This window comes from Microcaecilia unicolor, chromosome 1, assembly GCF_901765095.1.
Source record: "Microcaecilia unicolor chromosome 1, aMicUni1.1, whole genome shotgun sequence".
Lineage (NCBI taxonomy): Eukaryota > Metazoa > Chordata > Amphibia > Gymnophiona > Siphonopidae > Microcaecilia > Microcaecilia unicolor.
Genome location: NC_044031.1, coordinates 250,452,830 through 250,480,755, shown reverse-complemented (window position 1 = coordinate 250,480,755; position 27,926 = coordinate 250,452,830). Strand labels below are relative to the sequence as shown.

General features: G+C 42.7%; 2 protein-coding genes across 2 annotated transcripts in view; one reads left to right on the top strand and one right to left on the bottom strand.

Annotated features, from left to right (window-relative positions):
- Window positions 1-27,896, bottom strand: LOC115474802 (DNA mismatch repair protein Mlh1-like). The gene is made up of 6 exons (XM_030210504.1): window positions 27,318-27,896; window positions 14,236-14,326; window positions 13,486-13,584; window positions 6,950-7,023; window positions 1,973-2,045; window positions 1-36 (listed from the first exon to the last, which is right to left on the bottom strand). The coding sequence occupies exons 1-6, from the start codon at window positions 27,434-27,436 to the stop codon at window positions 1-3; spliced, it is 492 nt and encodes a 163-aa protein (XP_030066364.1). The 5' UTR covers window positions 27,437-27,896.
- LOC115471716 overlaps window positions 27,217-27,926 on the top strand; it is a 34,673-nt gene continuing 33,963 nt past the window's right edge. The window contains exon 1 of the mRNA XM_030205525.1: window positions 27,217-27,240. The gene's annotated coding sequence lies outside the window, so the exon portion shown is untranslated. The remainder of the gene's footprint in view (window positions 27,241-27,926) is intronic.

Sequence of the window (27,926 nt, the reverse complement as noted above, 5' to 3'; positions counted from 1 at the left end):
TTACTTGAGGCTAAGACCCACCTTAGGAGTCAGCACCTGAGAAAAAGATCTAAGTGTAAAAGCAGACAATAGTTGAAATCTTCTGCCCAGTGTGTGGCGACGGCCAAAATGCAAGGATGCTAGGAATTATTATGAAAAGGGATGGTAAGTAAGACTGAGAATACTATAATACCTCCGTATCACTCCATGGTGCAACCTCACCTCGAGTATTTTGTTCAGTTCTGGTCGCTGTATCTCAAAAGAGATACAGAGGAATTAGAAAAGGTACAAAGAAGGGCAGTCAAAACAATTAAGGAGATAGAACTCCTCTCATATGAGGAAAGGCTTAAGAGATTAGGACTCTTCAGCTTGGAAAAAGAGATGGCTGAGGGGGGACATGATGGAGGTCTACAAAATATTTAGTGGTATAGAACGTGTAAATGCAAATTGATTTTTTTTAACTCTTTCAAAAAGTACAAAGACAAGGGGACACTCAAGAAAGTTACATGGCAGTCTTTTCAAATGAACAGAAGGAAATATATGGAGTGGAGGAGTGGCCTAGTGGTTAGGATGGTGGACTTTGGTCCTGGGGAACTGAGGAACTGAGTTCGATTCCCGGCACAGGCAGCTCCTTGTGACTCTGGGCAAGTCACTTAACCCTCCATTGCCCCATGTAAGCCGCATTGAGCCTGCCATGAGTGGGAAAGCGCGGGGTACAAATGTAACAATAATAATAATTTTTTTCACTAAATGAATAGTAAAGCTCTGCAACTCATTGCCAGAGGATGTGGTATCCGTGGTTAGTGTATCTGGGTTTAAAAAAGTTTGGACAACTTCCTGGAGGAAAAATCCACAACCCGCTACTGAGACAGGCATGGGGATCAGCAGCATGAATCTTGCTACAATTGGGATTCTGTCAGGTACTTGTGACCTGAATTGACCACTGCTAGAAGCAGGATTCTTGGCTAGATGGACCATTGGTCTGAATCAGTATGGCTATTCTTATATTCTTATTTTGTTGTCCAGAAGGAAGGTTCCTTTAGACCTATTCTGGATCTGAAGTGTGTGAATCCGGCACTGTGTATACCACACTTTTGAACAGAGACATTGTGATCAATGATTTCAGCAATGTGCAGAGGAAGTTCCTAGAGGCCTTGAACCTCAAGAAAGTGCACCTCCATATACCCATTTGTAAGGCTCACCAGAAGTTCTTGAGATACGCAGTTCTGGGCCATCACTATCTTTTCCAGGTTCTGCCTTTTGACTCCTACAATAATTCCCATGCTGTCACGCTAATTTTATACCTGCTCTGAAGAAGATGCAAACGTGTGTATCGATGCACATATTTTGTGAAGTACATATCTGCTGTCATTTACTGTGTTACTTTGTAAATGTCGCAACCTCATCCAAATTCCAAACTACATCCCGGGGAATGCCTACGTGTGGTCCACCTAAAAGCTCACATGCTCTTGCTGGCAGACGTACTTGTATGCCCCTATACACTAGCGTGATTCTATGAGCCACGTTCTGTCTGTAAAACATGTTTTCCATGCAGAAAATGCTTTATAAAATTAATGTTATTTTGAATAAATAATATTTTACACTTCATGGATTGTTCCTGTATTCGCTAGAGTATGTTGGACTAGATCAACTTGTTTGGCTTGCCAGCACACCTGCGTTGCAGAGTCCAATGATAGAACTTGTTGTCCTCCACAATTTACAAAGGATTTCTCCTCTTTCTGGCCTAAATGTTATGCACGTAGAAAGCACCATACCAAAAGCTGTGCGAGCATATAGCTGCATTTGACACAAATATGGAGGGGAGCAAAAAAAAAGGTGCAAGCCCACCCTCTCTTCTCACTGGTGGTGGCGAAGCGAGTATATGGGGTAGGAGGGCACTAGTGGATGAGTCACACAGGATCAAATTATAGCTCGGTAATATCCTGCACATAGGTATCAGGCCCTTAATTTTTTAGCAACAGATCAGGCCTACCGTGATCTGAGTGCCTTGGTTCCCAGCACAAGGTTTAGGTGGAGCTTTCAGTTTCCCATCCGAATAACTTGCTCTAAGAAGGAAAACCAAAAGACTTTTTAGCAACAGCAGGTTTCCATTAAATAGAAGAAAATAATGGTGGTGTGGCTTCTAATAGAGATATTGCATGAAAATCAGCAAGACATCATTAATGAAAAAAAAAAAAGAATGATGTTTCTCAGTTGAGGTCTTTATTTTTTTTATCAAGAACTACAAGCTCTCTATAATTCTTCATACACTTATTTTAAAGGTCTTAAGCAAGAAGCTATCAAGCTGCAGTAAAATGCACACTTTTGACGTGCCTTGATTTACCATGGGAGTCACCAACTTGTGGTATCTTAATATTTCAGGCTGCAAGCCCTGTGGTCCTGGGGCACATCTTAAAGGGGCTACATTGTGCTACCCAACCTCCCACAAATCAAACTGCCCTCCTGATACCCCAAATTAAGCCCCTCTAAATTAAGCCTTGCCCCCAACTAGAAGTTTCACTGACCCACACAACCAACTCTCCCTTCAAAGTTCACTGGTGTCTAGTGGGATAGAGCAGGTGTGATCCCTAATCATTCCTGCCCTTGCTAGTGATGGGATTCAAAATGGTACTACTCTAGAGTTGGGGACAGGGCTCAATTTTGGGGAGCTTCAAGAGCACAGCTTGATTTGGTGGGGTGTTATGATTGAAGAAGGGGTAGGGGTCTTGGACAGCACAACGTGGCCCCCTTAAGATGAGGCATTAGGCCAGCTTTGTGGCCTAGTAATCCTCGGACTTTAAAATATCCCCAGCATTTCGCTGGCATTACTTTTCCTTGCAAGCCGCATTATAGAACTTACATAGCAATGAGCTGGTTTATATACATTTGCATGTTTTGCATTTCATTACTATGTACCCCACGGTGACTTAAATAATGCTGGGTTTTGGCAAGCAAACCTGCATTAGTGCCCTTTAAGTCGTATTAAGGGCAAATAACAGGTTATAGCCCCAATGCAGCTCCCCCCCATCTATGCATTATGTTTGAGCACAATGCCACGTTACAGTTAGAGTTAATTCACTTATGGCCCGCTGTTCCCATAAGCAGATTACAGCAAGATTCTAGAACACAATAGTCTAGGAAATTACAAAGTATGATTACAAGATGTACTTAAACAAACAGTATCATAAGAGAAAAATAGATAATAAAGGCAACTGCAAACAATTGTTTCTTAGTCCACACATATCTGAAACAATAATGTTTTAAAGCCTTTCTTAAACTTAATATAGTTAGCAATAAGTTGTAAATTAACTGATATAAATTTCCAAAATTTAGCAGCTTGAAAGGCAAATAGATAATTTAAAATTTTCTTTGAAGTAATACCTCGGGGATTCAGGAAATCAAAAAATGCCAACTTTTGAAAGATATATAAATAACTCAACAAATGAGTAATGCACAAGAGAAATCACGTGTAATGGAACTTATCCAAATGCAATTTTCTATAACAAATAAGTTCACAATGCCACATAATAAGCAAGGCCTCCAGCGAGAGGCTGCAATAATTTGCATTGGTAAGATCATGAAACAGATGAAGCAGTGGTGGATGCATTCTGATCTAGGCGGAGAGAAGGAGGCAAAGCAAGAAGCAGCCTGCATTGAAAGATTACACAGGAATTGCTTGAAGCAGTGGTTCTCAAGCTGTGCGCCATGGCACCCTGGTGCACCACAGCAAATCCCAACCTCCCTCCCACCACCACCCGAACTGCTACTGCAGACAGCAGCGGCGGCGGCAAAACAAACAAAAAAAAACAACAGCAGGGCTGCAGCAGCCTTCAAGTATGTATTGTCAGTTCTACTGGTCCTCTGCCCCCGGAACTAGAAGTTGACATCAGCCGGGGCAGGGCATCAGCAGAGCTGACAGCGCATGCCTGAAGGCTGCTGCAGCCCTGCACTTGCTTTTTTTTTTTGTCATGGCCACTGGGGACACAGGAGATGGGATGAAGTAAAAAAATTGAAGCCAATAAGTCAGTCTATGTTTCCCCTTCCCATTCAAAACAAGCAAGCAAACCTATGAGCTGCTGCATCCACGTTGTCATTCTTTATTGTTGACAGCATTTTTAATTTAATCTCACTACATTTTCAACATACTGGCTCATGCAGCATACAGATGTACACAGAGGAAGTATAATAACGAAATAACTTTTCATAGGTAGAGTAGTAATTATTATAAATCGTAATCAGTGTGTCATTTGGAGGGACGATTATAGGGACACCCTAGCCCTGTTATATTTGTGCAGAGAAAAAGATGGAGCCAATTGCTCCTCAAGTTCTGTAGTGCGATATGTTATTTCTGTTAACACTGACCTCTAAGCTCGCGAGCTGCTCCAATAGTTTACCGAATCGTGGCTCCATGGCTTTGCATACTGCTTCTGTTAGCTGCTGTACTTGCGATTGGGCAAACAGCGGAACCTCGGAGAACTCCACTGCCGCCATCTTGGTTTGATAGTTCACGGTCTCGTCTTTCCCTGATTTTGAGGCTTTTCCCAGGCATTTTACCCTCCTTTGGATTTAAAATTTTTTACATGTACCGGGCGCCAACGTTATGGAACAAGTTCAGCTCAGTTAGACCCCCTTTACCTAAGGCGCGCTCACGTTTCAGCTGTGCGTTAAATTTTAGAGATGCAATGCATTCCTATGGGCGTCTCTAACATTTAGTGTGCACCAAAAACGTAAGCGCGCCTTAGTAAAAGACCCCCTTAGTTTGGGTTGTAATTTCAATGGCAACAGAGCGCAGGACCTCAGAGAGAATCAGACTCGCGTCTTCACCTCTCAGCACATCACGTGATCTCCTGTTAAAATTAATTATAAATCAAAAATATGTTATTTTGTGAATCGCCTAGAGGTTGATGATATGTTTACTTAATACATTTATAAACTAACCATTTCCCCTTCCTTCTGCAGGCCTCAGGCATATTTTATGTATTTTAAAGAAGTGAGTGATGTCTAAAAAAGCAAGCTTCTTAACACAATTGACATAGGTTTTTGACTACTAAAAGGTGGTAAGCCCTAATTTGCGCTTGGTAAAACATGAAATGCTTACCACAAAGCACGTTAAAGTATTTACAGTAAGCAATTTGTTTGTATGCGCTAAGTGTGCAATAGTTATTTGTTTGTATTTACTTTCTGGAGGGGATGTCAAGGGCGGAGAATGGGCATGGACATGCTATCCAGCTAGCATGTTCTAATTACCACGCATTAACTGGTTAGCACGTCCATAATGCGAGAGCCTTAAGCATCTCCAAAATAGGAGTCGGTAAGTACTCCCCCATCAATTTTTTTTTGAGGTTATGTGTGCTAATGCGAACATTAGTGCACGACCTGAAAAAGAAATACTAGAAATTGCTCGATTCCTAGGTGCACTAGAAATAGGCTTAGTGTGCAGGACAGTCTCACATTAGCACATGCTAAGCCCATTTGCTAGCACACTTTAGTAGACATACCCCATAATTTGATCAGAAGTCAGCTAAATAAAATTGGACTGTTACATGTGCAGTTTCAGTGAGGTATGCGAATAGTTCAAACGCCTGCCTCGACTCTGGCGAAGCTTTCTCCACTGACGTTGAGGGAGTGCCGGCTTGGGTGGCAGTCAACACCGGTCCTGCAGGCCGCACCACAGGCTGAGGACCAGTTGGGGCCACAACGGGAGGCAGAGTAGGCGCAAGCACCCCCAATGCCGATGCACACCGTTGCATGAGGCCATCCAGCAGCTCTCTAGAACTGAGCGATGTGAGGAGACAGTAAAAAAACATGCCCTCTCCTCACCACGGAAAAAGAAGAACAGAGGAGACCGCATTCTTACGGCGGGCGGGAAGGCACTCAAACATGCGCAGTGGAGTGCGTCTCGCACTGCACAAAGCTCTCATTTAGCTTTGGAAAATTCCAGACCGGGCGATGCGGGTCGGTGTCACTCACTTGTGAGAATTATGAGCCTGCTTGTCCTTGGAGGAAATATTCACACCTTGCAGGAAACTATAACTTTTACAGTATTATTACAGTGCTCGGGTTATAAAAAATGCAAATTTTCCTTTGATAGAAATAGTATCAGCTGGGAAAATATACATGAGTCAGGTTTTAGGACACTACATTTTGTGGAGGTGCAATATAAGACAAGAGTTTTTTAGTTAGAAACTGTTAATTGCTGAGAAACATTCTGAATGATTCCCCATTCTTTTTCTAGATGGTTTATTATTTATGGTTCATTTCTACCCCACATTTTCCCACAAATGCAGACACAATGTGGCCTCCATGAATTAGGAGGGATAATTGCGGGCGGACTGTAAAAAGTGGTATTTTAAATTTTAAAAGCATGATTTGATAGGGAATGGGAGGTTTAATTGGTATAGAAATTTTGGGGTGATTCGGATAAAGTTTTATTGGGTTTTTATTTAATTTTATTATTTTTCCATTAGTTTCTATGGGGTTAAAATGGGGATTTTGCACTGCTGGCCAGAATTCCGCTGGTCAGCAGTGAAAATTAGAATGTTGGTAATAGTCAGGGATTGGCTAAAAGGGTCTTGGAACGCAAGCCAAGGCTGATTTGGAAGGCAAACTGTGGTTGCTTGGATTACTGAATTTTTGTAACTATTTTAATTGTATTCTATGAAATCTACTTTCATAAGTCACTTTGGGAAATCCTTCACGATTGATAAAGTTGGCTAAAATATAATACATCACAGAATACTTCAGTTAAACCAGTTATTTGTGACAATTGATCTCTTTACATAAGAACTAACTGCTTTCCCACCTGTTTATACAATTTTAAAGACCAACTGACAAAACAAAAAAAAGCAAATACAATAAAAGTCTTCCAAACAAAAATATTTACAATCATTCCAATTTTAAGGAAAATGTTATACAATTTTCTAGTGTCACTGCACATCAGATGCAGAATAAGCATCGTACTACTCCATACCTGTAAGCGCACTTCCCGTCAGCTGTTTTAGTAGTTATAGTAACATGGGCCACATGACTGATGCTCGCCAATGCCTAGAAGGGGGGAAAAGTTATGCTTGTTTCAGGAAACCTGTTGAAAAAAACAAGCAAATAACGATCTATGCCAAAATACTGATTTCAGTTCTGAGTTCAATTTTCTTTATTGACAGACACTGATCAGTCAGAATTATAAATAAGTTAACACATATGCATCCAGTTTGTCCCACTTAGAAAGGGTATTCATAGTCCAAATGATGTACATGTAATTATCCTATAGGTAAGAGATTTCTGTAGCTTGAGAAGTCTAGAGATTTTATTCCTAACTGTGAACAATAAAAAAATGTCCGGGTCGATATCCAAAGCAATCTAACCAGCCAGAAACAGCTTCTGGTCAGTTAAATTGCCTGTGTGGGGCAAATCACTAATTTTCAGCGGCACTTAACCATTTAGTGCTGCTGAAAATAACCAGTTATCGCTGAACTGAAAACCAGCTATTTTAGGGGCGTTCCTGCCGAGTCAGGACACATAACTAGCTATGGGGCACTGCATAAAGATAGGAATGAGTTTTTAAGTGTTGAATATTGCACTTAATCAGTTATGCATTAGCCAGCTCTGGAAACTTGGAAATTCAATGCCACTGCCCAGACATGGCCCAGCACTAAATTTCTGAGTTGAACAGCAACGGTGCTCAGAAAAACGCCGATTGCCGCCAGCTGAATATCAGACCTGTCAAGTCTTACAAGTCTAATATCTATTCCCACCATTAACCTTGACTTTAGACTTCTTATTCATGGGATCAAGTAAGCTTTGTAGAGTAAAACATAAGACGACTGTGTGATTGAAGCTGATGAAGTGTGCAGTGTCATGTATTCCAGGTCTGAGGATCTAGAGGATATTCCAATTTGTTCTGTCCCCATGTTTTTTCAACCCCGATATAGAAGTCCTGCTTTAATGTATTTATAAAAATTTGAACCCACCTTTGGAAAAGATCCTAGTTTGACTATAAGCTCTCTCAATATCCACTCTTCTCTCTGTTAATGATATCCTGCTTCATTTAAGAGAGTGAATTAGCTGGCAGATTATAGTCCCTTTGCAGTTGGATGAAGGATCTCACCTCCAGTTGTGGAGAAGGAGACATGTGTTTTGGGTTTTTGTTTATTTTTTTTTTTTTTTTGGGGGGGGGGATGCTGCTGAAGCTTGTTTCTCTATTTATTTTATGGATAGAGTGAGTGCAGTAATTACCCTTTGTGGTAAATGCTGGGCAGATGCTGGGCACATTCCCTGCATGTACTGCTCAAGCTTTGCACTTAACTTGCATTATGTTTTGCACCAAACTCTTACTGCTCTTTCTAAAAGGGCCCCATGAACAGCCTAGGTAGCAAATCTAAATCCTCACAACCATCTGTTAGAACATGTTCATTCCCCATTTCAGAAAGGGAATGAATGTCCACCTATATGTTATACTCACCCAAAACATGCCCAGGCCACGTCCTCTGGGAATATGGATGTTCTCCAGTTTTAGAAATTTATGCAATATGAACTTCTAAATACCAGTTTATATAGTAACACAGTAACATAATAGATGATGAGAGATAAAGACCTGAATGGTCCATCCAGTCTGCCCAACAAGATAAACTCCTAGTACATATATATGATAGGATAATATATGCATACTTGATATCGAACTGCCCTTGCTATTTTCAGGGTACGGACATAGAAACATAGAAGCAGAGGGATCTTGGATTCTCTACAGGAAGAATTGTTTCAGCAGTGGGTGACGGAATCGACGCAGGATGGAGCTATTCTAGACCTAGTGCTTACAAACGGGGACAATGCTTCTGATGTTATGGTGGGAGATCATTTGGCATCTAGTGATCACCGAATGGTGTAATTCAATATTAAACAACCAAACAGCAGCAGTGATCCAAGGAAGGACAAACACTGCAAGAATGTATCCAAATGTCAACTTTAATGGAAACAGGATCCAGCCTGGCCAAGTTTCGGAAAAACCTTTGTCAGGGGTCACATAGGTTTCCACAATACATTCACAGATTTAATGCATGTACAGTGACTGACTTTTGGAACTGGACCAGAGCTTTTGCTGAGCAGGTATTGGTCCTAGGGCTGGCTCTTTTTAACATCTTTGTGAGCGATATTGCGGAAGGGCTGTGTGGTAAGATCTGTCTCTTTGCAGAAGATACCAAACTCTGTAATAGGGTGGACACCCCAGAGGGAGTGAATGGCATGAAGAAGGATCTAGCGAAGCTTGAAGAATGGTCTGAAAACTGGCAACTAAGATTTAATGCTAAGAAATGCCGGGTCCTGCCCTTAGGTTACAAGAATCCAAGGGCACAATACAATGTAGGGGGTGAAGTGCTCCTGTGTACAAAACAAGAGTGGGACTTGGGGGTGATTGTGTATGTTGACCTTAAGGTGGCCAAAAAGGTAGAAAAGGTGACGGTCAAATCCAGAAGGATGCTTGGGTGCAAAAGGAGAGGAATGATCACCAGGAAAAAAGAGGTGATAGTGCCCTTGTATAAGTCTCTGGCGAGGCCCCACTTATCGAGTACTGTGTGCAATTCTGGAGATCGCACCTACAGAAAGATATAAATAGGATGGAGTTGGTCCAGGGGTGGCTACCAAACTGGTAAGTGGTCTCTGTCATAAAACATACAGTGATAGGTACGGTTAAAGAAGGTAAAGTTTGAGAATGGCTGTACATTCATTTTGTACTGTTTGGTTGAAATTGGTTGTTAGCATTGGGGTGAATGAGATTGTGTAATTTGTGGGGATCTCAATAAATATTTAGAAGTAAATGGGAGGGAGGGTCGGGCAAAATTGCTCAAAAATAATTGATGATGTAATCATTATCTTATTCGCACTCAGATGGATGTTAACTATGTTTTGGTATATTGAATGTGGTGATTGTTCATTTTGTTGATTCATCAATAAATAATTGTTGGAAAAAACAAACAAACATACAGTGATAGGCTCATGAACTTCAACATGTATATGCTGGAAGAGAGGTGGGAGACAGGAGATATGATAGAGATGTTTAAATACCTCAGTGGTGTTAACGTACAGGAGGTGAGCCTTTTTCAAATGAAGGAAAACTCTGGAATGAGAGGGCATAGGATGAAGTTCAGAGGAACAGACTAAGGAAGAATCTAAGACAATACTCTTTCAAGTATTGGGTGGTGGATGCGTGGAATGGCCTCCTGGTGGAGGTCGTGGAGATGAAGCCTGTGTCGGAATTTAAGAAAGTGTGGGACAGACTTGTGGGATCCCTTAAGAAAAAGATTAGTTAGTGGTTACTGTGGAAGGGCAGACTGGGTGGACCATTTGGCCCTTATGTGACGTCATGTTTCTATGTTACATAGTAAATGTCAGCAGATAAAGGCCTACATGGTCCATCCAGTCTATACGAAGAAGTATGGCCAGCACTGGCCTAACTTTCAACTACTAGAGTTGCCGTTGAAGTTTGCTCCAGTCCAACCAAGTCTATCTAGCCATAATCGAGACAAAGACTGTAGAAGTCTGCCCGGCACTAGTTTTACTTCCCAAATACTAGATTTGCTGCTTAAGCACAACTAAGCTGTTTTGATTCCATTCTCTTTTCATATAGAACTCCTTTGTGCTTAGCCCACGCATTCTTGAATTCTGTTACCATTTTCATCACCACCATCAGCTATGGAAGGGTTTTCCACGCATCCACCACCCTTTTCGTGAAAAAGTACTTCCTAACATTACTCCTATGTTGACCACCCTGGATGTCTATAACATGAATAGCGCTTCTAAAATAAGTGCCATGGGTACCTATGTCTTTATATAAAATAGCAGCACTAAAAAGCAGTCAAAATTATGGCTATACTGCAGCTGTGTATGTTTACATCTGCCTGGGAGCTGGTGTAAATATATGTGGTTGAAATATATGGATAGGTGCATATTTTATAACCTATATGCATATTTTGTGACTCTGCCAGTCCATCAAACTGTCAGTGTGAAAAATTATGAACCAAATGCTTCAAATCCGGGCTAAAGGCCTACCTGTTTGATGCTGCTTTTAATTCCTAACTTGTCACCTGCTTGTCACCTTATCTTGTCTTCCTCTCTTCAATAGTCCTTTTCCCTATGTGTCCTATCTGTCTGTCCTACCCTTATCTGTCCTGTCTGTCTGTCCTGATTTAGATTGTAAGCTCTTTTGAGCAGGGACTGTCTTTTCTTCATGTTCAATTGTGAAACGCTGCGTACAACTGGTAGCGCTATAGAAATGATTTGTAGTAGTAATGATGTGTGCATTGGGCTCAGAACACAATCAGAAGAATAACAACTTATCAGTAACAGTGGGAATGAGCAAGAAGGAAGTGTCTTTCAATCAGTGTTTCCCAGTCTGTCAGGTTTTCAGATATCCACAATGAATGTGCAAGAAAGAGATTTGCATACAATGGAGGCAGTCTATGCAAATCAATCTCAAGTATATTCATTGTGGATATCTTGAAAACCTGAGTGGCAAGGGGGTACTCCAGGACCGACATGGGAAACACTGCTTTAAATGCTTGAATAAGAAGTTTTGCCCAGAACTAATGAAATCTACTTTATGAGGTGCATAAAATGATAGCGGGGATGGGACGACTTCCCTATGAAGAAAGACTAAGGAGGCTAAGGCTTTTCAGCTTGGAGAAGAGACGGCTGAGGGGAGACATGATAAAGGTATACAAAATAATAAGTGGAGTGGAACAGGTGGATGTGAAGCGTCTGTTCATGCTTTCAAAAAATACTAGGACTAGGGGGCATGCGATGAAACTACAGTGTAGTAAATTTAAAACAAATCGGAGAAAATTTTTCTTCACCCAACGCGTAATTAAACTCTGGAATTCGTTGTCAGAGAACGTGGTGAAGGCGGTTAGCTTGGCAGAGTTTAAAAAGGGGTTAGACGGTTTTCTAAAGGACAAGTCCATAAACCGCTACTAAATGGGAAAAATCCACAATTCCGGGAATAACATGTATAGAATGTTTGTACGTTTGGGAAGCTTGCCAGGTCCCCTTGGCCTGGATTGGCAGCTGTCGTGGACAGGATGCTGGGCTCGATGGACCCTTGGTCATTTCCCAGTGTGGCATTACTTATATACATCTCCACATCTAACCCCCCTCCTCAAAAAAAAAAACCTTCTCAAGCATCCTCATGTCACCCTGATATGTGTGGCCAGAACAACAAACATAAAAGTTACTGGAATATACATACAGCAGTTTCCGATTAATAGGAACCATTTGAGCAGTTCTAAGCCTTTATTACTTAATATTCCCACTATAAAGAGCATTCATTTGCATTTCACGGAGCTAAAATATAGAACTGTATACCTGTTTGAAATTCACCTAATTACTCCTTACATTTCTTTTCGTAAAGCACTTAAAACATATTTATTTTCATCCCAGTATCCCAAAGCATAGTAATGACTTAGGATACATTATTTATTTTGTATTTTATTATGATATTTCTACCCTGCATTTTCTCATGAAATCTAAGGTTCAATGCGGCTATTATGATAGTGACTTTATAATAACGGATTTTTTTTTTTTTTAATGTAATCTCTTTCCAGTTGGGAATTTCTTTTACTACTTTGTAATCTGCTATGCACTATTAGGTTAAAAGCAGAATAGAAATCAGAGAATAGAATAGTATCATAAGTTTCCTTTTCCTTCAGAATGGAGGCTAAAAGAATTGTTATCTCCCCAGGAGAGAAATATAAATAAGGTTACCCTATTTTAACTTCAACTGAATTATTTTTTAATGTGTTTTTTTACTGTTGCTTTAAAGGTAGCAAGAAAATACCAAATATAATCCGCTCTGTGCCCACAAACGCACACATGTCCATAAAAACACAGGGGGCAATTCTATAAATTGTTGCCAAGAAGTAAGTATCACAATGGGGCTCGCTTAGCACCAAATGTATAACAGCTTTTGGGTGCACCTAAGCCATTATACAATACTAATGCCCAGCCACTTTGACAAGCTGAAAGTTAGGTGCACCAACTTAATGTCATGTCAACGGCTGGTTTAAGCTGATGTGCCTAAGTGTGCCATGCAATGCGTGCAACCAATAGTATTCTATAAGTTGCATGCGTCATTTGATGGCACAACCATGCTCTGCCCAGGTATATGCCCCAATTGCACGCACCAGTTACAGAATAGCGCCTAGATTTTACACACACATAACTTTCAATTATTGGCACCAATCACACACACGGGCTAGAATTCTGTAACATACGTATGCGATTAGAATCTAAATTTAGGCACAAGCTTTAAAAACTGCCTTTAGACGATGACTGAAAATATCATTTTAAGACAAGCAGGTTGTTTTCAACTGGATTCCAGATAGACATGGATATGAAAGCATTTGCCCCAGATCTCAGAGAACTCATGACGCAGGAATTCTAAATAATACAACCAGTGCTCTAATGGACCACTAGCCCCAATCTGTCATCATTATATTCCAAGAGTTTAACCTCCCCACTAACCTCGCCTCTAAATCCATACGTAGAAATTCTGGAAAGATCCTCAAAGGTCTGCAGTTTGCTTGTTGTAAACCTTTCACAAACTATGTCCATATCTTCTTTCTGAAAAAGTCAAAAAATAAAAAACACTTCATGTCTCATTTTCAGCACATTTACCCCTAATTTTATAATCTTGCACGCCCATTTCCATGCTTAGTGTGCAAAACTGCATGCACCGATGATAGAATATTGGCAGTTACATGCATAACTTAATTAATGCCAATTAGCATGTAATTTAACAATAATTGGCACAGTATTCTGTAACCATTGCTCACAGATTCTATAGCACGTAACTGCAAGAGGGTGGGGATGTGGGAGAGGCATGGGTGGGTCAGGGCATGTCCAGCACTTACTCACTAAGGTTATAAAATATTGTCAGTTACGCTCCTAACTGACAACAGCTAGGTGTGAGCATTTACATCAGCCATTGAATTAGCATAGGTGCTTGCACCTAAAGTTAGGCGTCTAACTGTGGACTTATGCTAGTATTCTATAATGGCAATAATGCATGTAATTGTCGTTATAGAATTTTTACTTAGTGCACACATTTTAAACATCTAACTTTAGGCACCCTTTTGAGAATTAACCCCTTAGTTGTGGAAAAAAATACAGCCTTGTCCTGAAAAAAATTCTAGTTTAAATTAGTGACAAAACAATCCTGTATTGCTAATCCAACAATGTTTTAGACATGGTGGGCCAGCTCCCTGTACTCACTCGGATTCCTGTTCCATTGTCCTGGATCTGAATTAATTTCAAGCCTCCTTCCTTTATAGTCACCTGGATGCTAGTAGACTTTGCATCTAAACTGTAAGCAAGACCAACAAAAAAGAATAACAATTGATTACACTCTTCATCAGAATGCCACTAGCTATGATTTAGTATTTTTTAAACCCCTGCTCTTTCTTTTTAAAGTGATTTGGCAGCAAATAGTGAAAGTTGTGCACATCAGTAGGTTTGTATTGCTCAACTGTTAGGGAAATGCCAAAGCCCTGAGGAGCATGCATAGCTTTTGAAAGCCTGGTGTCTTGTTATTTAACGGTAAATCTGTTTGGTGACCTGTTTTTTCCTGCTGGATGATTCTGACACCACCAGTTCAATTTTTGCAGATAATGCTTATATTGGAACCAACAGGGAAGCCTGCACAAAAGCAACAAACTCCCACAAAGCCTCCATGTTGAAAATGAAAGAGCATTTCAATAGCCTCCCTCAAGTCAGCAAAGCCACATAAGGAAACTCCACAATTAATCAAAAAACACTTTTAACACCCAATCCAATAGTCCCAGCATCAAGTAAGGGTATGTTTTCTGTACTCACTTCATCTCCAAGTCCTCTTGCAAAAACCTCTGGGGGGAGTAGCATACAGAAAACATCTACTCCCTCCAAAGTCAAGCTTGACATCTCCTCCTCCTTCCCCAGTTACAGCAATGGCATCTCTGCACATCAACTGTGTGTGTGGGGGGGGGGGGGGGGGGGGCATTTTCTCCTTGTTCTGTTAGCGCCTACAGAAGAACTCACTCTTTGGAAAATAGCATCACAGCCTCTGGGCAGGGCAGTACATTCTCCATCATGGCAACTACTCCCTGCGAGAATGAGGCCAAAATCCTAGTAACCTCACAATAAAAGGCATCCACTGGACCTGAAGAGGAAGACTGGAGATAAAGTTAATCTGGAAGCAGGAAAGAAAACCCAGATCTTTCCCTTAAATGCTTCACCATACCCAGGTAACCTACTTTGGAACACACAAGACAACAACAACAAACAGCAAGGCTACCATCTTGGGTATGTGCCTTGATATATTTTTAAGTTGGTGAGAATAAAACATGCTTCTGTATTTCTCACATCCTAACAAACTGACTCAGGCAGTTGAAGCTGTTGTGAACTAAAACAAGTGAACTAGGCCTTGGAAGAAATATTAAGTAAACTGACAGAAACATTCCAGCCATCTCTAGAAGTAAACAATTAATATTGTTTAATATTGAAAACGACATTGACCCAGACTCTATCTCCCACCTTACCTTCCTCCCTCTATCACCTGTCTTTACCTACCTATCCATCCTATTACTACCCATCCATCCTATTATTATGTTATACTTAATTTCCTACTTTACATAACAAAATTCTGTGTTACCTATTACAATGTAAGCTACATTGAGCCTGCTTTTAGTGGGAAAGTGCGGGATACAAATATAATAAATAAATAAATATCTTGTGCCAGGAACAGGTACATGATAAGCTGTGCTTTGCACATCCATGTAGTGACTATGCACAACAGATGCAGACCATGACAAGGTCAGACCCAGTAATAAAGTGCCAGCAAAGCACTTTATCTACTTTGACCTCTCTATAGCCAATGTCAGGCCAGTTGAAGATCTCCAGACTACAGCAGAAGAACCAGGATGTGACATAGAGGGGAAGGTGGAGCAGAGAGGATCTCGCTGTGGGCTTTGGTGATAGCTACTATACAATACTGGAAGACTAAGTTTTGCCACTTTTACATGCAAAAAATTACAGGAAACATTTGTTACTTTTACTTGCACTGAAGTAATAATTTCACCAATTTTTACTACTTTTACCTAGTTATCAGCAGTTAAAAACAAAAACTAAAAGCAGAAGAGAGACCTAAATGATGATTCCTCAGTAAACTAAATGAAACAGCAAAACTTGGAACAGGACTTTGCTATTGCAAATCTTGTCACACAAACAGTGGATCATCTCATCTTAAATTTTGCAGTTCAGTGAATACAGCCTATGAGAACAGTGGAATTGCCTGTGTTTATTGAATTGGTTACTAGTCTTTAGCCAAACAGAACTGATGAGTTTGGTCACTTTGAAGCAGAGACGAAGATAAAGCTGAAGCTGGTTGCAATTCTTGGTGAACAGACATGTCTCTACCACAACAGACTGCTGGACATCCCATGGAAAATTTTACAGAAAAATTATATGTTATCTGATCATTTTCTTTCCTTTAACAGTATCAGATGAATCCAGAGACATGTGGGTTGTGACCATCTACCAGCAGGTGGAGATAGAGAGCACTGAACTCTGTCTTATAGGACGGTATGCTCCTTGGCTAGTCAGTATTTCTCATAACAAAGCAGAAGGAATAGAGTCATAATAGATCCTCTTCCTTACAGAAAAGCAGCATGAACGGTAGAAAACAGCAAAAACTTTTAACACTAAAATGAGCCATTACCCTAAACAGAGAAATGAACAAACCATGAGAACAGAGAACTGAAGAAGGGTGGAGTTCTGGATTCATCTGCTGTGGTTAAAGGGAAAAAAATGATCAGGTAATAGTACATAAGTACATAAGTAGTGCCATACTGGGAAAGACCAAAGGTCCATCTAGCCCAGCATCCTGTCACCGACAGTGGCCAATCCAGGTCAAGGGCACCTGGCACGCTCCCCAAACATAAAAACATTCCAGACAAGTTATACCTAAAAATGCGGAATTTTTCCAAGTCCATTTAATAGCGGTCTATGGACTTGTCCTTTAGGAATTTATCTAACCCCTTTTTAAACTCCATCAAGCTAACCGCCCGTACCACGTTCTCCGGCAACGAATTCCAGAGTCTAATTACACGTTGGGTGAAGAAAAATTTTCTCCGATTCGTTTTAAATTTACCACACTGTAGCTTCAACTCATGCCCTCTAGTCCTAGTATTTTTGGATAGCGTGAACAGTCGCTTCACATCCACCCGATCCATTCCACTCATTATTTTATACACTTCTATCATATCTCCCCTCAGCCGTCTCTTCTCCAAGCTAAAAAGCCCTAGCCTTCTCAGCCTCTCTTCATAGGAAAGTCGTCCCATCCCCACTATCATTTTCGTCGCCCTTCGCTGTACCTTTTCCAATTCTACTATATCTTTTTTGAGATACGGAGACCAGTACTGAACACAATACTCCAGGTGCGGTCGCACCATGGAGCGATACAACGGCATTATAACATCCGCACACCTGGACTCCATACCCTTCCTAATAACACCCAACATTCTATTCGCTTTCCTAGCCGCAGCAGCACACTGAGCAGAAGGTTTCAGCGTATCATCGACGACGACACCCAGATCCCTTTCTTGATCCGTAACTCCTAACGCGGAACCTTGCAAGACGTAGCTATAATTCGGGTTCCTCTTACCCACATGCATCACTTTGCACTTGTCAACATTGAACTTCATCTGCCACTTGCATGCCCAATCTCCCAGTCTCGCAAGGTCCTCCTGTAATCGTTCACATTCCTGCTGCGACTTGACGACCCTGAATAATTTTGTGTCATCGGCGAATTTAATTACCTCACTAGTTATTCCCATCTCTAGGTCATTTATAAATACATTAAAAAGCAACGGACCCAGCACAGACCCCTGCGGGACCCCACTAACTACCCTCCTCCACTGAGAATACTGGCCACGCAATCCTACTCTCTGCTTCCTATCTTTCAACCAGTTCTTAATCCATAATAATACCCTACCTCCGATTCCATGACTCTGCAATTTCTTCAGGAGTCTTTCGTGCGGCACTTTGTCAAACGCCTTCTGAAAATCCAGATATACAATATCAACCGGCTCCCCATTGTCCACATGTTTGCTTACCCCCTCAAAAAAATGCATTAGATTGGTGAGGCAAGACTTCCCTTCACTAAATCCGTGCTGACTTTGTCTCATCAGTCCATGTTTTTGTATATGCTCTGCAATTTTATTCTTAATAATAGCCTCCACCATCTTGCCCGGCACCGACGTCAGACTCACCGGTCTATAATTTCCCGGATCTCCTCTGGAACCCTTCTTAAAAATCGGAGTAACATTGGCTACCCTCCAGTCTTCCGGTACTACACTCGATTTTAGGGACAGATTGCATATTTCTAACAGTAGCTCCGCAAGTTCATTTTTTAGTTCTATTAATACTCTGGGATGAATACCATCAGGTCCCGGTGATTTACTACTCTTCAGCTTGCTGAACTGACCCATTACATCCTCCAAGGTTACAGAGAATTTGTTTAGTTTCTCCGACTCCCCCGCTTCAAATATTCTTTCCGGCACCGGTGTCCCCCCCAAATCCTCCTCGGTGAAGACCGAAGCAAAGAATTCATTTAATTTCTCCGCTACGGCTTTGTCCTCCCTGATCGCCCCTTTAACACCATTTTCGTCCAGCGGCCCAACCGACTCTTTGGCCGGTTTCCTGCTTTTAATGTATCTAAAAAAATTTTTACTATGTATTTTTGCTTCCAACGCTAATTTCTTCTCAAAGTCCTTTTTTGCCCTCCTTATCTCCTTATCTCCGCTTCTCTTTCCTTAGCACCTGCGCCAGATGAATCCAGAGACTTGCAGGAGGTAGCAACGCAGTTCTCATGTAGGGTGAGAATCTGAAACTTCCACAGATAGCACCAAACGGCTGAAAGAAGAGTCTGCTCAAGCCACAACATCATGATAATAATGCTTGGAAAAAGGATGCAAGGACCAGGCAGATGCTTTACATACACTTTCGAGAGAGAAAACTCAGGATTCCGCCCAAGAATTTACTAGGGCCCTAGCAGAATGTGATCAAAGAGAAGCCGGCAGCTGCTTGCCAGAAAGAAGGTACGCAGAGGCAATACCTTCCTTAATTTAGCAAGAAATAGTCACCTTAGATGCTGCATGACCCCAATTCAGGCCTGAAAAAAGAAAAAAAAATGATCGGACCACCTGAGAAAATTGGTAGCTTGCAAATACCAGAGGAGCACTCGACGAACATCAAGGCAATGAAGCAAGTGAATATCCGTCTTGCAATCCCCTTCCATTAACAGAGGGCAGAAAAACAGGCTGGCTAAGATGAAAAGCCAAAACCACCCTGTGAAGACAAGGAAGGAAGAAAAAATTATGTTTCTTACCTGATAATTTTCTTTCCTTTAGTCCCAACAGATCAATCCAGAGACGAGTGGGTTATGTACCTCTACCAGCAGGTGAAAATAGAGAGAATGCCAGAGCTCTGCCTCACTTTCAGCATGTTCGTGTCATGCTCCTCACCTCCTCGGTGACGGAGCACTCCCGCGACGTAAAGCGCCGACCATCTCGGCGGGCTCAGCGCTCCGAGCGTTGCTTGGATCCTTGGACACGGAGCGCCGGCCATCTTGGTGGGACTGGCCTAACGGAAATCGTCCCTGCCTGCTCCTGCTGGACGCGGGATTCACGTCGGTAAACTGGCTTGCGGCGTGGCGTGCCTTGCCCTCCTGGAGCGCTGAGTTCTTCTCCCCGCCTTCTGCTCCACAGGATTGGAGCCTCGCAGCCAGGCCCCGCCTCGGGAGGCTCCCTTCGCCAGCTGATCCTTTTCCCCCTGATAGTTGGGGCTATTTTAGGAACAGCTTCTCCCCGCTTCATTGCTTCGGCTTCTACTTTGGTAGGTTGGCTTGTGCTCTTGTGTGGTTTTCTACTACTCTCATTGCTGACTATCCTGTTGCTGACTACTGCCTGGACCCAGATAACTCTCTGCTTGCTGCTTGTCTCTGACTACTGCCTGAACCCAGATTACTCTCTGCTTGCTGCCTGTCTCTGACTACTGCCTGAACCCAGATACTCTCTCCTTGCCGCCTGTCTCTGACTACTGCCTGAACCTGGATACTCTCTGCTTGCTGCCTGTCTCTAACTACTGCCTAAACCCAGATACTCTCTGCTTGCTGCCTGTCTCTGCCTACGGTCTGAACTCAGATTACCCTCTGCCTGCTGCTTGCGGCCCTCTGACCCCTGCCTGCATCTGGAAGTCCTGTTGGCCGCCCGCCCGCACCTGGGGGCTCAACCCTCGGGGAACGGCGGTCACCACAGGTGAAGCCTCGAGGTTGTTAGACTGCCCAGCAGAGCACAAGTTCAAGTCTTCGTCTCGGTGCTCCGCCTGGCACAAGGACTCACGACCGTGACAGTTCGATACCAAAGCAGTAAGGAAACCATGAGCCCATGAATCAAACTCCTGCCTATGTCACAAAAAGGGGAGAGAATAAACAGCCCTGTGGTCAAGCCACTGCGGTCATTCCTCTGTATCATCCGTCCATTGAAAACGACAACTGCAAGAATTCAAGGCATCATCCACGGTAAACCCCACATCCAAACATGAAAAGGACAACATACACACCACCCACCCAATGTCGCAAACAAATCCAAGGGGGAGCCTCTGGATTGATCTGTTGGGACTAAAGGAAAGAAAATTATCAGGTAAGAAACATAATTTTTCCTTCCATTATGTCCCACAGATCAATCCAGACATGAGTGGAATGTACCAAAGCAGTCCCCAAGTAGGGTGGGGCCACAGACGTCCTGCAGAATGGACTACCAAGACACAAGCTTCGACCTGCAGCGCCAGAGCCAAAATCTAGATGCAGAGGCAGGACGAGAACTGAGATCCCGAGAGAATCCGCCACCTTGAGACAGCGCAAGATACATCCTCCTGAGATGCAGGAAGTGGATCCATCCAGAGCCATAAGAAAGCAATACCAGACAACCAGCCAAGGAGCAGCTCCCCCCCCCCCCCCCCCCCGTCCCTTGGAAAAGGAAGACTCCATAACCAGAAAAAAAGGTGCCAGAGTAAATGACCAAAGAACGAGAAAGACCCGTCACCCAAGATGAAGTAAGGCTCAACACCAGAGACGGAACCAAGCTCGAATCCTACAGAGAGAAGAAAGTCCGGCATCCAGAGACAGATCAAGCTGCGTCAGAGATGGATCAAACTCAACTGTCAGAGGTGGCGTATGCCTCGATAGCCATCGAAAAGGCCAGGCATGGCCGCTAGAGCCGGAGCAAGGCTCGACCTCCAAAATGGAGCAGGACAAAACCACTCAGAGACAGTAAGACTTGACCGCCAACAAAGAGGCCAAGCAAGACCCGACAGCCCGCAACGGTGCCAGGCTCGACAGCCCGCGATGGAGCCAGGCCTGACTTCAGAGTCGGAGCAAGACTGGACAGCCAGGCTCGGCCGCCAGGGACACAGCCAGGCTCGGCCGCCAGAGAGGGAGCCAAGCCCAGTAGCCAGCAACGGAGCAAGGCGCCCCCACCAGAGTTGGAGAAAGACCCAATGCCCCAGGCATCCTAAGGCCCCATGCCCTGGGACAGAGCAAGGCCTGACGGAGCAAGTCCAACATCCAAAAATACAGAGTCGGCCACAACACTCAAGGGGGAAGAGTATACCCCTCTGAAATGTTCACACGGGAGGATAGCTCACTAGATGCTTGCCAGAGACCGGACTAGAAAACATACTGAAGGACAGTCCTAGAAGAAACAGGACACCAGCCATCGAAACAGCTAGAGGGCAGTGCTGTCCAAGACAGGGCGTCAACGACAGGGTGAAACTAGGGAGGCAGGCACCAACACCACAAAATAGCCACTTGGAAGGCCAAAAAACAGAAAGCTCCAAAAAATGCGACCAATTCCTCAAACTTTGGAACTTCCAACGACCACCAGTGAATTCTGCCCACATTAAAGGACACGCCATAGACCTACTAGCATTTAGATTCTCACAGGAGAACAACTTCAAAATACAGAACCTGAGGTGGAAACAAACTCCCTGGTCTGAACACTTCAAACTAAACCTAACCTTTTATTGGAAAGAACACAAAACCTTACCTCCACAAACACGGACAACAAACAAAACTCGAGGAAAGATCAATGCCATCAAATTCTGGAGCACCATATATAAAGGTCAATGGTCACCAACAACAAACACAGAAGAATTCCTAGATGAATGGCACAAAAGAAACATCAACAACTATCTCTCCAGGACCTTGAACATAAACGGCCACGCCACTCTATCAAAGGCTTTTTTCACATCAAAACTAATAAGGACCGTATATTCATCCCTGACCTGGACTGCTTTCAAAGAGGCCTGGATCTGCCTAATTTTTTAACTGTGACGATCTCAAAATCCAACTTGGGGGGAAGCAATAAAGGATGGGAGTTCTCTAGCCAACCGATTGGCTAGCACCATGGCCAACAACTTAGCCTCAAAACAAAGAAGTGAGATAGGCCTATATGAGGCGGGTAGGGTGGGGTCCCTACGGGGCTTAGGAAGAACTATATGAGCCAAAGTCAAAGAGTCGGAAAGCCTTTTAGATGTGATAAACTCATTAAACGTGGCCACAGCTCCTCAGAATTTAAGATGGCGTCCGAGCAGGATGTGGACGGCGGATGCTCGTAGAAAGCTTTTAGAAAGTTCCTTTTTTCCTTCTTAATAATGCCGAAAAGGAAGGGTAAGACGAAGGGACCACCTCTCCCGAAACAGATCCCCTCCTTACCGGGACAACTGCCAATGTCCTCATTTTTGGTGTCGACCCCAACTTCGGGCGTATCCGTTGACGAGACTGGAAAGAGTCCCGTCCAGGAGAGCGATCTTTCGCTCAGCCCGCTGGGACCTTTGACCCCGCCGCCTCCGCAATCAGATGGCGTTGCTGTACCGAGGCCTGAAGCAGGAAGCTCGAAGGGGTGGCGAACTCCGTCTGAAGGGCAGGCTGCGGGAGCCCAACGAACACCGGAGATGGCAACTGGGGAGGCAACGGAAGACTCGACTCAAGATACAAAATTACAAGAATCTTATCTTTGTGCTATGGCGATTCAACCGCTGGTAAAGCCCCAAGAGGTGTCCTTGGAATCTATATGGACAGCCTTAGAATCTTTGCACAAGGTTTGTAAAGCCTTTATTTCCATATCTTTAAACAATTCCTCTCAAATAAATAATTAAAAAAAAAAAAGGAAGGTATTTCGGTGAAACAGACTAAACTTGAGACTGAAACTGCTAAGATTTTAGAACAACAAGCACAAATCTCTGGAGATAGAATGATATTACATAGAAAGATAGAAAATCTAGAAAATTCTTCAAGAAATTTAAATTTACGTGTGTTAAATTTTCCAAGAGATCAACTCATTTCTCCAAGAGATATGTTTGTAAAACTTTTGAAGGAGGTGTACAAGTACTCGGATCAATCCCTTCCACCTTTGCAAAGAATATATTATCTGAAAACTGTGCCAAAATCACTACAGAATGTTCTAGGAAATCAAGATAAAACACCTGAAGTACTAGATTTAACAGACTTTTTGGAACAATCGAAAGAAAATATTGAGCTCAGAGCTACTTTAATTGTTTCATTTGTATTCTTACAAGACAAAGAAGCTCTGTTGAGGCTATATTTTAAAAATATTCATCCGGAATTTAAAGGTAGTAAAATCTCAATATTCCCAGATATTTCTCGTTGGTCTCAGCAGAGAAGAAAGAAATTTCTTGAGATGAAACAAGAATCTTTGGCTATCAAGGCAAACTTCCAGTTACGTTTTCCATGCAAGTGTTTGTTGACTTTAAACGATAAAAGATACGTTTTCTTTGACCCAGAACAATTACGTACTTTCCTTAATGCGCAAGGTGATAAAGGTTAAGTCCATATAAAGAAAAGGTTGTATAATTAAAAGGGTAACCTCCTGCTTATTTTCTTTTTTAAATAATGTTATGTTTAAATTCCAACTTCCATTGGTTTTCAAACCATCTTGAATTCTCACATTGTTTAGTGGACTATAAACTAATATACTTATGGAATAGTGTTATTATATTTGATTACTTTTTGTAAAAAGCTTGCAATATTGGTGTATCTTATCAAAGATGTTATCTTTGTATATAATGAAAATTAATAAACACAGTTAAATATATATAAACGTGGCCACAAGGTTGAACAGTATCCAGTGACAGGAGTTTATAAAATTCCACTCTATAACCATCTGGACCAGGTGCTTTAAACTGGGAGCTATGTTTTATGGCTCAAGCAACCTCATCCTCTCCCATAGGTCGATTAAGGGAAACGTTAAGGTTGGTAAGTCAAGACTAGAAAGATAAATATGCTGTGACAAAGCTACATCCCCGATGTATAGAGTGAAACAGCAAATCCATGAACTACATATCCCAGAATGCATTTCCAGTCCTAGGAGTGAGAGCACAGGGGATAGGCAAGCTGGCCATATACCGTCTCTGAACACAAGAGGGAGGGTAAATGAAGAAGCCAGTTACCCTGGACCCGCAATCAGTATATCATGCTGCCCACCTGTAATAGGGAGGGGTGGGGGAGAAGCAGGAGGAGGATTGGATGGAAGGGGGAATTAATCAGCCTGAGCAGGGGAAGAAAGCAGAACGGAATGGGAGCTTGAGAGCTGAGGAAGGCAGCCCCTGAAGGTTTGGGAAACCAACAGGATTTTGGAATTTATTTTGGTTTAAAGTCTGTTTTTCTTTTGGGAGACCTGTTTGCTTTGGGGAAACCATGAATGGTGGGGGAATTACTAACCTGTTTTGAAACCTGATTATGTGGAGAACCTCCGAAGTTGGAAGGCTTGGTTATGAAGGAGGGCTGCCTGGTGGGAAGAGGGGTTCAGTTTAGGAGGAGAGAAGCAGTTGCAGGCTGAAAATCCTTGGGCAAGAGAGGTTCCTAAAGTACTGTTCAGTTCAGGAGGAGAGGAGCAGTGCAGGCTGAAATACCTTGGGTTTGAGGAAGTCCCAAAAGTATTGCACCTCCTGAAAGGAAAGGCTGCTTGGTGATTAACTGTTTGTCTTGAGGGGAAATCCTGCTTGTGGGACAAGTACTATTTGTTTGCTACTGACTGGGACCAAAAAAAAGCAGGGATTTCCAAAGGAGTATTGCATTCCCCTCAGGGAAGGGGGCAAAGTCTTGGTGTAATTGGCTGATGTACTAAGCCAAGGCAGAACAGCCCTCTACTCTGGAGTGAAGTTTTGTTTATTAATCTGGAAAATAAAGGAATGTTTTGAAGTATTCCCTGGTGGCAGTTTTGTGAAGTCTGGCTATTCATGGGAGGCAGCTTCCTCCCCCATACTGGAGCAGCGGGCCCGTTTACAATGCGGATCCAAGCCCCTATCAGGATCCCCTCTATATAAGGCTCGATAGAAACCTGTAAAAGCAGGCATTCCATGCCGGGTGTATCCCGTCTCTGCAGTGTGATGCCTGAGGGACAATGGAGAATACATTATCTCATGCGTTGGACATGTCCGACTATACAGGGCTACTGGCACCAGGTGCTTTCGTATATAAAAAAATCTTTTCCCTTTGCCTCCTAATTTTGCCCCCTCCAGTTTTCTGTTAGGGTTGGAAATATATAGGGGCTCACTTTCAAAGGGACACCGATATTTTCTCTATAAAGCATGTAGTGGGCGTGAAGTGTATCCTGCAGACATCGTGTGTGAGGGATGCTCCTAATCAGTGGCATTGGCATAATGCGGTCCAGCTGGGAGGCCCACTTTGCTCGTCTTACAGCAAAGAGGAGGAAATGGTTTTGGCTGGTTTGGGAACCTTTTGTACAGCATCTCTCTCCTTGAGCGCACAGCCTACTCCTTAATACTTTGCTTTTGTGATTTTTGCCATGGAGAGTCACCCTTTTTTTCTTCCTTTTCTCCAATTATGCTCAACCTATTTAGATCATCTTCAGGAGGGAAGGGTGGTGGATACTTGGGTTTTGGGAAGGGTTAAGGTTGATTCTGTTGAGGGGACTCCTTCCTTTTGTTTTTTGTTTGTGAGAAGGGGAGAGTCAGAAAAGACAGAGCTCTCTTGTTATTAGTATTATTGCATTGCTTTAATTGATTGAGGTTCTCTGGGGGATTAGGGTTGTTATCAACTGCGTTATATTGGGACAGTGGGCAGAGGAGGGGGATAAAATTGATAAAAACTTGATGATGGGTTGTATGGTACTGTACTATAATTTTCTTTGTGTGTTCTGACATTGTCCTTACTGACTGTTATTGGCTTTGTCATCAATAAAAATTGTTAAGATAAAAACTACTTCCCAAGGGATGTATTCCGCACACTAGTACAATCCATGGTCCTCACCCATGTTGACTACTGCAACGGAATCTATGCTGGATGCAAAGGACAATCACTAAGAAAACTGCAAAGAGCACAAAACGCTTCAAAAGTGTACGACCACTACTCCAAAAACATTGTATCCCAGTCAAGCACGAATATCCTTCAAGATATGCTTACTCACCTACAGAATAATCTTCGGCCTTGCACCAGCATACATGACAAACCGAACAGAATTACCTATACATAACACACTTCCCCAAATATCAAGGAATAGTATACAAATCTTCGTACTCAACCAACTTCACATACATCTGTCCCAAAATATGGAACACAGTACCAAAAGCCTTCAAAGGCATTAACTTGGCATTCAGAAAGCATATGAAAGCCCACTTCATCAAACAATCCTTCCTAATGACCCCTCCTAAACAAAACCAAACAAAAGGACACACAATGGTACCAGATCTCGAACAAGAACTGAACGAGACAAGCGCAAATACATAACTATATAACATGCATAACCAATGTAACTTGTAAGCTACATTGAACCGATTCCCTATTGGAAAATGTTGGCTACAAACGCAGAAATAAAATAAATAAAAAATGGTCTCTATTGTCATCACTTATTACCAGTACTTCTTGATTGTCCATATTACTACTACTACTACATTATCACATATTTTTCTGTTATTATCATAATGGTTTACTGTTTATTTTTCTATTTTTATATGAATATTTTCAGTAAAGAAACTTTGCCTCAAATAAGAGTTGGGGACATGGCCTCAGAACGATTGCAGACCAGCTTTCTTGTATGCCATTGCCAATATATAATCGCCAGTATTAGGGCACATTTTTTTGCTCACGCTCGTTCCGTTCAGTCTGCGCATGCGGCGTAAAACCAGGCCTGGATTCGCAAGACGGAGGTAAGTGGAAGATGATCTGGTGGGTGCTGGACACAAACGCACGAGTCAGAGACAGAGAGAGGAAGAGGTGTGTTTACCAGTTTTCTATCATCTCCTTGATAGCATTAGCGGGTCGCTGGATAATTTCCCCGGCCGCAATCCGGTTCACCACCGCCTCGTCCAGCCGCCGGATCACCCCCGCTGCCAGAAGCGCCATTACCTACCACCAGTACCCACAAGGATACAAAAGAGGTGCGCTAGGCTGGGTGCCACACGCACGGCAGTAAAAACCCTGATCAAACCACTGGCTCTAAACCAAAGGAGGTTGGAACGGCATGACGTCAAGCAGTTGAAGCCGGTTTCCCCTAGCAGCCGCTAATAAATAATATCCTTTATCCTCCTGCTTTTAAGGCATTTTTATCTAACCGGAACAGCTTTAGACCTTTTACAGATTGACCAAGCATAGACAGTCCGTTATTTCTAAAAGACGTTTTCTAATACTATATGCTATTGTTGTCAATAGCGTTTGCTAATGTTTTGGACAATCCAATATGGCGGCAAGCCCCGCCCACTGGCTCAGCTCTTATGAAGGGCGATAGGTTGGTCTTGGTCGACACACAGCTCTTAGCTACGTCACGGGGTTTCTCCTCTCGAACAGTAGAGGAGTGTGGTAGCCGTGTTAGTCCACTCTTAAGGTTATCAATAGA